This window comes from Trachypithecus francoisi, unplaced genomic scaffold, assembly GCF_009764315.1.
Source record: "Trachypithecus francoisi isolate TF-2019V2 unplaced genomic scaffold, Tfra_2.0 Lachesis_group2, whole genome shotgun sequence".
NCBI lineage: Eukaryota > Metazoa > Chordata > Mammalia > Primates > Cercopithecidae > Trachypithecus > Trachypithecus francoisi.
Genome location: NW_022681465.1, coordinates 106,245,742 through 106,257,976, shown reverse-complemented (window position 1 = coordinate 106,257,976; position 12,235 = coordinate 106,245,742). Strand labels below are relative to the sequence as shown.

Genomic DNA, 12,235 nt, shown 5'->3' with positions numbered 1-12,235 from the left:
TTAAAATAATCAGCACCACCCCACTCCCCACCCGTGTTACCTACCTGGTCTCAAATCCTGAAGAAAGACGTGAATAAAAACATAAATGGACCAAGTTATCCCAGTGGTAGATTTGAAGTCAGTGAAGCAGCCATTCTTTGCTGCAGATACATGCTCTTATGTTATCCTCCCTAATTGGCTTAACTAAAGACAGTCATGCTGAGATTTAGTTTACTTAGCATGTGTATGCACAGTGATACTCACTGGAAAAACTTGAACTTTCCTTTCCACAATCTAGTTCCAGCCTGTGTTTCCATTCTATTTTTGCACTTTTCCCTGTATCTTACTTTTCTACTTCAATTTCCTCATCTCTCATTTATTTTTCAGCCCACTGTAACTGAGACCTGAAATTGTTTTACTTTCCACTGAAATTGTTCAAGCAAATGTCACAGCAACCTCCTAATCGCCAAATTCTATCCATTCCTCATGGTTCTTTGGCATCTAACTCTGTTCTCTTTTCAAAGTTTCTCAAAGTTGTGATGCTGCTCCCATCGTTCTAATGTTCTGACTTTGCTGACTCCTTTGCTGACTGTTCTCTTGCCCTTTAGATGTTAGTGGTTCTGGCTTTAATCCTCTTCTCATTCACAGTCATAGTCCTCAACTTTATTAGGGCTATAGTCCCCTCTGAAGACATATTTAAAGCTAAAGATCTTCTTTCTGGAAAAATACACATTTGCATTTATGATAAAAATATTACATACAAGTTGGGTGTAGGGACCTGATATGCTTAGGTTTTGTGTCCCCACTCAAATCTCATCCTCAATTGTAATCTCCACATGTAGTGGAAGGGAAGTGATTGGATTATAAGGGTGATTTCTCCCATGCTATTCTCATGATAGTGAATTCTCACGAGATCTGATTGTTTTATAAATAGAGATCTGATTATTTTATAAATGGTAGTTTTTCCTGCACTCTCTGACTTACTCTCTTGCCTGCCACCATCTAAGACGTGCCTGCTTCCCCTTCTACCATGTTTAAGTTTCCTGAGGCCTCCCCAGACATGCAAAACTATCAGTCAATTAAAATTCTTTTCTTTATAAATTACCCAGTTTGGGGCAGTTTTTTGGGAATTTTTATGTTTGGTTTTTTTTTTTTTTTTTTTTTTTTGAGACAGAGCCTCACACTATTACCCAGGCTGGAGAGCAGTGGCGCGATCTCAGCTCACTGCAAGCTCCGCCTCCTGTGTTCACGCCATTCTCCTGCCTCAGCCTCCTGAGTAGCTGGGACTACAGGTGCCCACCATGCCTGGCTAATTTTTTGTATTTTTAGTAGAGATGGGGTTTCACCATGTTAGCCAGGATGGTCTTGATCTCCTGACCTCGTAATCTGCCCTCCTCGGCCTTCCAAAGTGCTGGGATTGCAGGCGTGAGCCACCGCACCTGACCTGGGCAGTTCTTTTTAACAGTGTGAAAACATACTAATACAGGACCTCAGGATAAGAGCTTTTTCTTACACTCCTTTTTTGTAGGTGACCTCATCCATTCCCTTTTTTAAGCAGTTCCCGTTATGCCAATGATTCCTCAAACTGGATCTCCAACTTATACCTTCCAATGCGGGGCTCCCACAATGCTTAACTCCAGGAAACACCATTCACAGTGTAGCCATTGTGAATGGCAGTCCTTGGAGTGGTGCACTGCATAGCCAGTGTGACCACAGACTGCAAACTTGCAGCTTTACCCTGGTGCCTCAGAGGCAACCTCACACCCAACTCACCTGATACGGAACTCATTGTCCTTCCTTGCAACCTGCTCATCTTCCTACCTTCCTTGCCTTGGTGAGTGGCACTATCCATCTAGTTACCCAAACCAGAAATCTGGAAGCCACCAACAGTTATTTTTAGCCCCTTGATCTATTGATCATTTTCTCTTTCCATCACCATAACACAGCTGTGTTGTAGTCATACCCTCCATCCCCTTCCCATTGCTATTTCGTAGACTTAGATCATCATTTATCTCCTTAATTACTATCAAAGAGAGCATTTATGTCTTAGACTACTGCAGTCAGCTCTCAATTGATCTCTTTTCGTTTCGTTTCGTTTCATTTCTTTCTCGGAGCCTCACTCTGTCACCCAGGCTGGAGTGCAGTGGTGTGATCTCAGCTCACTGCAACCTCCACCCCCAGGGTTCTAGCTATTCTCCTGCTTCAGCTTCCCAAGTAACTGGGATTACAGGCACCTGCCACCATACTCGGCTAATTGTTTTGTATTTTTAGTAGAGACAGAGTTTCGCCATATTGGCCAGGCTGGTCTCGAACTCCTGACCTCAGGTGATCCACCCACCTCGGCCTCCCAAAGTGCTAGGATTACAAGCGTGAGCCACCGCGCCCAGCCTGATCTCTCTTTCTTAATATCCAAATTCATCCTCAGCGCTGCTGGAATGATCTTTCTGATCATGTAACTTTTAAAAAATATTTCAATAACTTGTGTAAAATAAACACCCAGATTTTTAATATGACAAATCTTGACCTTCCGTGATCTGGCTGCTCCTTACTTTTTGTTTCATCCTTAGCTAATCCTTGCTTTGCACCCATTGCTTTGGCCTTACCAAACTGCTTGCTGTTCCTGGCATACATGTCCATGACTCTGTGTCTTTGCTTACATTGCTATACTGCCTAGAATATCTTCAACTGTGTTTATACCTTTTATCCATCTTTCAGGATGAGACCTTCTCATCTTTCAGATCTCAGCACCTGGTTCATCTTCTCTAAAAACTTTCTCTGACTCCTTTCCTGCTTATTTACAGTCATGCAATCTTACTCCATGAAAAATAGTGACTCCTACCTCTCTACTTTATATCTGTTATTTTAGGGCCTATCAGCAGTTTATTCAGCAGTTGGTCTCTTATATAATATACATGCCTGGCCCTCTCTACAGACTGTAAACTCCTTAAGAATAAGGACTTCATTTTACATCCCTCACCAATGTCTTACATATTACTGATATTCAGATAGTTCGAATAGTCACTATTTGTTCTTTAAATAGTTTGGTTACTTGTTACTAAAAGTACTTTTAATAATTTTTTGATTCGGACTTTCAACAAATTATGCATGTATTTGATTCTGTTGTTCTGTATAAGCTCACTTTTCTTAAAATAATATTTCCAAAGGTAAGTTTCCCAAGAAGGGAATTTGCACAAATTGTTTGTTCTCTCTTGGTTCTGTATCTTAGAGGAAAGTACACAGCACCCAGGTTGTCACACACTGCTCAAGAACAGTGATCACAATCTCTTATGCTCAACAGGCCCCACTGGGAATTTTTCTGAAGATCCTCTATTTTTCTTTAACCTTTCATGTATTCTCATCTCCCTGACTACATTATAAACTCACTAATATTGGGACTGGGTCTTCAATTATTTTTTGCCCAGTGATTTTTGCCTATAGGTATTCAATATGTTGAATGAATGATTTTAACATATCACATGAAGATTGCAGATTTGGATACTGTTGCACTTATATATATGTGGAAAGGATTTTATCCTAAATATCAAGGAAAAAAGCTAAAGTTAGCTTCTACTGTTTTAGAGCATTTGTGCAGAATGTCATCAGATGAGGAGAAATACTCACTTCCAGTTGTGCAAAATGACTCCAGTCCAGGCAGTTCTGTCTCTTCGAATCTTCAGGTAGGAAAACATTTCTAAATTTATCATGTTTTTTTTATTTTAAACAAATTAATGTAAGGGAAAAGTGGGATTTTTAAAAAATTTTTTCATTTATAATATCAAACTTTAGGAATTACTATACATATTTTAGGAGTTACTTTACATTGTTTTAACTTTTCAGAAAATATTGATGAACTCTTCAAACACTGTACAAAGGCTTCAACCAACACAGAGGTGAAGCCGAAATGTTCAAGAAACATTTTTTTCTTTAAATTTTTTTCATTTTAGCTACCTCTCATGAATGTTACTTTCACTTTTAATGCAAATTAATACAATATCAAACCATCCAAAGTTCTAGAGCTCAAGATTCCCTTGTGTTCTACTTGCTGAGGTTTGGTCTCTGTTGTCACGACATTCAGTACAATCTGCTGCCCAGGCCCTGTACGTTGATAGATAAAATGAAATGGGTCAGTTGACTACAGCAGATGTGGTATTTGCATGAAATGTTTTAAATTTCTCTTATTTCTAAATATTTCATCATCAAAAATATGGATTTAGATTTCTAGAGTAGAGTTTAAATGAGAGAATAATGACATGGTATATCTTAAATTTTACAGTTATATTACTCAAGAGGAAAGGCTGTTTATGCCTAAGCATATGAAATTGTTATTGATTCTGTACAATATGAGAAAAGCTTTAGGAAAATATTTTATGAAACAAATTTTCTCCTTTAATTGAAATTATGGATTTCAAAATGGGAAAGGTATTGGGAAAATATCTGAATATTTACTAGGATAAAAGTAGTCTGGAGTTGTGGCAGAGCTTTTGTACTCTAGCCTTCCCTTTTGATGGTACCTCTCCCATGTAGTCCTCTCTTCAGGTGACAGTACTTCCTCCACTCTTCATCGCTCTCTGATTGAAACTTGAAGATAGAACTGATTAACTCATTTATACTAAAATGTAAACACCTCGTGAGCGCTCACATTGTCATTTTGTCAAGAGACAAAGCTTTAAATCAAAAGAATAAATCTCTAGAGTGGAATTTTAGAGAGATGGAAGAAGAACCTGCCAGAAATTATTTTGTGTTATTGGTTACCCGTCTATAATGTAAGCCCAATTGAGAGTCTATTACTTTCAACTAATATTCCTTCTGGTTCTTGGACTGAAGTTGAAAGCCTCTCCATATTCCCTGTACATACATTGTTATTACTTTGGGTTTCACTACTGGAAACACTTCAAAATATGAATACAAAAAATAATCTTAAAAATAACATAAAATACATATTTTTACATATGTAGTAAATATGTAAATCCAAACATTTAATACAAAAGCCCCTCATAAATCAATATTCCTCTTAAGGGACTTTTTTGTTACTCTGTCTGTTATGCGAATGCTTCATAAGCCAGAAGGTGGCAAATGCTGAGGGATGGGCAGCATCCATAGTGCTTATACACTGAAAATTTCCTCTAACCACAGCTCCTATCAGCCAAGTTGCTCTGACTCTAATGGTTGAGGCATGGGTGGAGCTATATTTCAGGGTCATATCAATTCAGCTCTTGGAGGTTGGGGAGGAGGGCAAAATTACAAGTTTTGAATGTTAACACAGGTTGTGTTGGGCAATTAAGAAAGGCAATATTATTTATTTTGATTCTTAATTTTGAATTCTTATTTTTAAATAACTCATTTGGCCTATATCTACATATATGAAACTCTAAAATAGTCGTTTAAATAACTGATTTTTTAAAAAGTTTTTCTTGAAATAAGTTGGAATATATGATCCTGGAATACTATTGACATATAATTATTTATTTCCCCTGTAAGCCATAGCAGTTGTGGTAAAATATATGAAATATATGAATATGTGTGAAATATATTAATTGAAATATATGTTTGGATCTTTTTTTTTCCTTCTCTTATCCAGAACAGAAGTCAGACTAGGGAAGCCACAAGTGAAAGCCACTGACTTCCACTTCTCCCTCCATTCCTACAGGCTGGAGGTGATAATAGGCTAACTCTGAGCAGAGCTGACTTGGCTAAATCTAGTTGTAACTGACACCACAGCAGGGACGTTATAAAAAGCTTATGAGCCTCACAATATAAGATCACCATCATATTAATCTGCTCAGGCTACCATAACAAAATACTGTAAATTCATAGGCTTAAACAGCAGACATTTTTCTTCTCACAGTTCTGGATCACAGCTCCAATAGAGTCAGTTTCTGGTGAGGGCTCTCTCTGTGGATTGCAGGCAGGTGCCTTCTTGCTGTGTCTTCACATGGCCTTTCCTCAGTACAGTACGTGCAGGTGGGAGGAGAGAGAACGCAAGCTTCCTGGTGTCTCTTCTGATGAGTACATTAATGCTATCAGGACCCCGGCCGATGACCTTATTTAACCTTAATTACTTTCTTGGAGGCCTCATCTCCAAATACAACCACACTGGCTGTTAGGGCTTCAGCATATTAATTTTGAGGGTACACAAACATTCAGAGTCCATAACTCCATAACAGCCACACTTCTATATATTATTTTTTTTTTTTTTTTTTTTTTGAGACGGAGTCTCGCTCTGTCGCCCGGGCTGGAGTGCAGTGGCCGGATCTCAGCTCACTGCAAGCTCCGCCTCCCAGGTTTACGCCATTCTCCTGCCTCAGCCTCCCGAGTAGCTGGGACTACAGGCGCCCGCCACCTCGCCCGGCTAGATTTTTGTATTTTTTTAGTAGAAACGGGGTTTCACCGTGTTAGCCAGGATGGTCTCGATCTCCTGACCTCGTGATCTGCCCGTCTCAGCCTCCCAAAGTGCTGGGATTACAGGCTTGAGCCACCGCGCCTGGCCCACACTTTTATATATTCTTAGCCAAAATCGAAAGTTTATTTTGGCTGTTTGGGAAGTATAATAGTGCTTTAACAGAAACCAAGTAAGGGTGGCTTAAGTAGGTTCCTTACAGTTTGATTCTCTCTCTCGTAAATTCTGAGCTGATACATAGTCCTGAGATCATCTGAGGACCCAATCCCTTCTCTTGTTACTATGCCATGAGCTGTTGACCGTGTTTGCATTGTCAGGTACTGGTGCACTGACAGTGCACCACCTCTAGCCGGTGGGAAGAGGGGACTAGAAGGAAGCAGCTTCCTTTTTAAGGACTTCACCTAAAGTTGTATGCATCATTTCCATTCGAATCTCATAGACCAGGTCTCTTGGCCACACCTAGCTGCAGAGGAGGCTGGGAAATGTAACTGGATGGCCATTTGCCCAAATCAAACCCTGGGGCTTTATTAAGTTAAAGAAATTAAAAAGCAATGGATGCTGCTGGATTAGTTACAGTCTCTATGCACTTGAAATTTTATGTATTAGTTTATTAGAACCAACTCACATTCAGGTTTACAGGAACTAGTAAATGTCTTGTGTATGGCCTCAATTTATTAAACTCTTTGGGAATTTCCTTTTGATAATTGGAAAACCAATATGCTTTGGAAAGTGTATTGTTTTTAACTTAAGGATATTTAAATCTATTTAAATAACCATAGTTACTTTTGTCAATGTAAAAATTAAATGTTGGTGCTCACTTCAGCAGCACATACACTAAAATTGGAGCCGCACAGAGATTAGCATGGTCCCTGTGCAAGGAGGACATGCAAATTCGTGAAATGTTCTATAATTTTTTAATATTTTTTAAGTTTTATAATATAAATCAATGTTGTATTGTGATATCCTAAATGATTTGTTTCCTATTAAGAGCCTTCCATCTTGGTGATAACCATTATGTAAAATACTGATTTTTATTTGCTACTAGGAAATGTAAGTTTAAAACTCAGACAGATGTTTATTGTCATGAAGGTGACATCGCTAACAAAAATGGTTAATTATAGCAATATGAAGGAGATTCTGTTTGAATTTTCTAAAGATTTTATCTTTGGAATATCTCTCTCTTCCTTTTCTGTTGTTAGCCTTAAAGTATATAAAAATCAGTATTTGCTATACCTAACATTTACTGCATGTAAGTTTCTATGTTAAATACATGAATCAGGCTGGGTGCTGTGGCTCACACCTGTAATCCTAGCACTTTGGGAGTCCAAGGCTGCAGATCAAGAGGTCAGGAGTTCAAGACCAGACTGACCAACATGGTGAAACCCCGTCTCTACTAAAAGTACAAAAATTAGGCAGGCATGGTGGTACAAACCCGTAATCCCAGCTACCCAGGAGGCTGAGGCAGGAGAATTGCTTGAACCTGGGAGGCGGAGGTTGCAGTGAGCCAAGACCATGCCACTGCACTCTAGTAAGACTCCATCTCAAAAAAACAAAGAGAAAAAGAAAAAATGTAAATTAAGGTAGAAGCGCAAACCAGGTCACTCTGGTACGTGTAATTGCCATAAAAGCTAGCAGTTTTCAGTATATAAAAGCATAAACCTTTTTTAAAACAATTTTACTTAAATTCCAATATAAAAAAAGAGATGAAAACAAAACTACAGTAGTGTAGATTTATTTTGTAAATTCAGATATGTGACATTTATTTCTCACAAAGTCAGTTAATAAAAACAGTTAAGCTGCCTTGATAAATGTACATTTGAAATTGGGGGTGAATAGAAGGCCATTGCGGTTTTATAAGCTTAAATATCCAATTTGCTTCTATATTTTGTTTGGGTTACATAATTTTTATTTAATTCTGAAAGTGGTGTCTTTTTAATAGCATGTCCCATCTTCAATTAAAGTGATCTGATATCTAAAATTAAGTGATAGAACACTTTTGATTCAGTGTTGAGTCACTCACAGAATCTTATCACCTCTTCAGACTTTGTTGTTGCTTCCCCAGAGACAGGATCTTGCTCTGTCACCCAGGCTGGGGTGCAGTGGTGCCATCTTGTCTCACTGCAGCCTCCAGTTCCTAGGCTTAAGTGGTCCTCCTGCCTCAGCCTCCTGAGTAGCTAGAACTACAGGCACACACCACCACGCCTAGCAAATTTTTGTAAAAAGTTTTTTGTAGAGATCTCGCTTTGTTGCTCAGGCTTCAAGCCATCCTCCTGCCTCAGCCTCTCAAAGTGCTGAGTTTACAGGCATGAGTCACTGCGCCCTGCCCTCTTCAAACTGTTAATCATAAATGTGAAAATCACACAAGAAGCACTCAAAGAACTCAAGCTGGGAATAAGTGCTAAAACTTTGTAATATAATAAGCATGTGACTCTATTATGGTAATTAAATTCCTTAAAAACAAATTCAGTTGAATATAACATTGTAACTGTTACACTACATTATTGATTATTGGCCTCTCTTAGGAAGAATATGAAGAGCTGCTTCGTTATGCTATAGTGACTCCAAATATTGAACCCGGTGCTTCACAGTCATCTCATCCTAAGGGAGAATTGGTGCCAGATGTCAGAATGTCTACAATTCATGATATTCTTCATAGTCAAGGTTATATATATTTTTCAAGATATCTCTTAATTTAACATATTACTGAGTTTATTAATGATCCTGACAGGATTGTGAAAATGCCTGTCCAGATCAGGGATTCTTCTCGACCATTTGTGTGTATTAGTATCATCTAGGGGAGCTTTTTATAGTTTAATGTATTATTCCTGACTCTCATATGACAGCTTGATTTTTCTTTGAACTTCATTTGACTCTTACTTTTATGAAGAATAATAAAGTTGAAGCAACACTATGGCAACTACATGGCTTTTAGGTATGTTGTATCTCAGTACTTGTTCCAACAGTTTTATGCCAGGATTAACTTGAAAACTAAATGCCCAAGCCTAAAATTAAAGATGTTAGCCCTGAGAGTCTCTTAAATTACTTTACAAACCTCATGCTAGTGCTTTATCAGCGGTATTTATATGGGCCTGGAGGACTGTTTGAATAATTATCACAAAGGTGAACCTATCTGTGGACCATGTCAGCAATAGAACTGAAAGCTACTACAAACCAGGATGTGTGTTGATAGATGAGTGAAAGGTGGAGGAAAGAGGATAAAGTTCCTTTAACCTCCATTCCTTATTCAGGTGAAGACAACATCCCAAACTCTAAATAAATGTTCTTTCAAAGGGCACAGAAAGCCTTCCTAAAACAGTTCTGATAAGGAACAGTTATCACACTATAGGCATAACTCCAAGGATCCCTGTCCTTGAAGGCATATGATATAGCCTACTCAGAGGCCAAAGGCTCCTGGGCTTCTGCTAAGTCATAGCTCTAGTGTCTGTTGTCTCTCACTGTCTGTAGACATGGATTTTTCACTGCTCCTCGGTCTTTGGCCTATTGCAGTGGAACAACAAATGGGACCACAGGATGAGAGCCTTAAAATATAGGCCAGGCAGTGGCTCATGCTTGTAATGCTAGTACTTTGAGAGGCTGAGGCAGGAGGATCACTTGACCTCAGGAGTTTGAGACAAGCCTAGGCAACATAGCAAGACCCTATCTCTATAAAAAAATTAGCCAGGCAGAGCAGCCTATAGTCCCAGCACCTCGGGAGGCTGGGGTGGGAGGATTGCCTGAGCTCAGGAGTTCAAAGCTGCAGTGTGTCATGATTATGCCACTGCACTTCAGCTGGGGCAACAGAGCAAGACTCTGTTTAAAAAAAAAAAAAAAAAGAAAGAAACAACTTTCCAGATGCTATAGTTAACAGGTTCAAGGTAATGACCTGGGATTTAAGACCATTGCTCTTTTCTCTTATGTAAAATAGCATTTATTTATTCTCTGCCATTTCCAAAAAGGATTTGAGATTGAAACACACAATATGTAGTAAGTTTAGATATTCTTTAGTCATCTTGAGATTCACAAGTAGACTTTGTTTTTTTTTTTTTTGAGGCGGAGTCTCGCTCTGTCGCCCGGACTGGAGTGCAGTGGCCGGATCTCAGCTCACTGCAAGCTCCGTCTCCCAGGTTTACGCCATTCTCCTGCCTCAGCCTCCTGAGTAGCTGGGACTACAGGCGCCCGCCACCTCGCCCGGCTAGTTTTTGTATTTTTAGTAGAGACGGGGTTTCACCGTGTTAGCCAGGATGGTCTCGATCTCCTGACCTCGTGATCCGCCCGTCTCGGCCTCCCAAAGTGCTGGGATTACAGGCTTGAGCCACCGCGCCCGGCCCACAAGTAGACTTTGTTAAAGTCTTCTATGTAAATTCATCATCCCACATTCTCTTTATTCTTGGTATCTCAGCTGCTTGATACAAGGCATGATATGTGGAAATTGACAACATATGTATAAGCCTCTAACAGTCATTCTTGAGAGGTTTTTCCCAGTTTCCTTTTTGCCATCTGTTGACTATAGGTTCCTGAAGTGGAAGCCAGGAAGTCCTTGTTTGGGGGAGCCGGTGCCACCTTAGTTTGATTGTGGCTAGTGAAAAGCAGTGGGCCTCTGGAAATACCCAGTGTCTTAAGAGAGCAGATCCTTTCCCAAGTTCTAATGTCATTTACCCACTTACTCTCTTAGTGTGAATTGAATGCTGTAGTAGACTACATTATCTCTCATCTATATTTGGTGTGTAAGTTGGAGCTTATCAATGATATAGTAAGTCTTTTTCTAGTCTCAGATTTTTATCTCTTCTTGTTTAGTGTTCCTATATCCCTGGCATGTTGTATTTTGTTTGTTCTAAAATCTTTTTTATGTACTGCTACCTTATTAAATTACGTGTGATTAGACATTTAAGAGTGGTTCCATTTAATTTTAAAAAGCTTTCCTTTTGGCAGGAAATAACTCTGAAGTAAGAGAAACTGCAATAGAAGTTGGAAAAGGATGTGATTTCAATATTTCAAGTCATTCAAAGACAGATGGTATTAATTTTCTTTAGCTTATTTGTATTAATATATAATATTTTGTGGTTTGATGAATAATATCTATGTAGTAAGAGGAATAATCTCAGCATATTACTTTTTGGCAGGATTTTAAAATGCTATTGTCACCAATTTAAGTGATAATATTTAAAATAATTTTATAAAATTCCAAAATAGTACAACTAAGACAGGTCAATGCATTATAGTGTGTAGTATCCTTTCTTAAAATTTCTAAGTTAGAGGGCAAGTCTTTTAAAAGATTTAATGGCATATTATATAGTTTGACCAATTCAAGTTTTTATGTAAACCAATGCACTGTTTCCCAACTTTCAGGCATTTGCGTACCAATGTAAGAATTTTCATCCTATCTTTATGCCACCTGTTCTATCATTTAGTGTTTTTCTTTAAAAGTCTGCTTTGTCTTTGTTACAAGGAAAGATTAGCAAATCTTAAAGAGACTTTGGGGGGGTTGTTTTTTGTTTTTGTTATTTTGTTTTGTTTTTGAGACAGGATCTCACTCTGTCACCCAGGCTAGAGTGCAGGGCTCCCTGCAGCCTCAACCTGCTTGGCTCAAGTGATCCTCCTGCCTCAGCGCCCCCTCCCTCAGTAGCTGGGACTACAGGCACATGGCACCACACCCAGCTAATTTTTAAATTTTCTGTAGCGCTGAGATCTCACTATGTTTTCCAGACTGGTCTCAAATTCCTAAGATCGAGTGATCCACTTGCCTTGGCCTCCCAAAATGCTGGAATTATAGGCATGAGCCACCATGCCTGGCTTTAAAGAGCTTTTAAAAGCATACTAGAACTGGACTGAACTTTTTTCTTGACAGTCAGAATAATTAAA

General features: G+C 38.9%; 1 protein-coding gene and 1 non-coding gene across 4 annotated transcripts in view; both read left to right on the top strand.

Annotated features, from left to right (window-relative positions):
- Nucleotides 1-12,235, top strand: part of POC5 (POC5 centriolar protein) — a 38,609-nt gene that overhangs the window by 1,073 nt on the left and 25,301 nt on the right. Inside the window, exons 2-4 of one of the 3 annotated variants that reach the window (XM_033179901.1) lie at nucleotides 3,559-3,656; nucleotides 8,899-9,037; nucleotides 11,306-11,389. In XM_033179901.1, coding sequence (XP_033035792.1) covers nucleotides 3,573-3,656; nucleotides 8,899-9,037; nucleotides 11,306-11,389 — 307 coding nt within the window. In that variant the 5' untranslated portion in view covers nucleotides 3,559-3,572. Of the gene's footprint in view, nucleotides 1-3,558; nucleotides 3,657-4,027; nucleotides 4,103-8,898; nucleotides 9,038-11,305; nucleotides 11,390-12,235 lie in introns of those variants that run through there. The other 2 variants (XM_033179902.1, XM_033179904.1) reach the window with 2 other exon arrangements.
- On the top strand, nucleotides 7,187-7,290 carry LOC117066186. Its single transcript, XR_004430180.1, has one exon. It is a non-coding gene; the product is annotated as a U6 spliceosomal RNA (small nuclear RNA).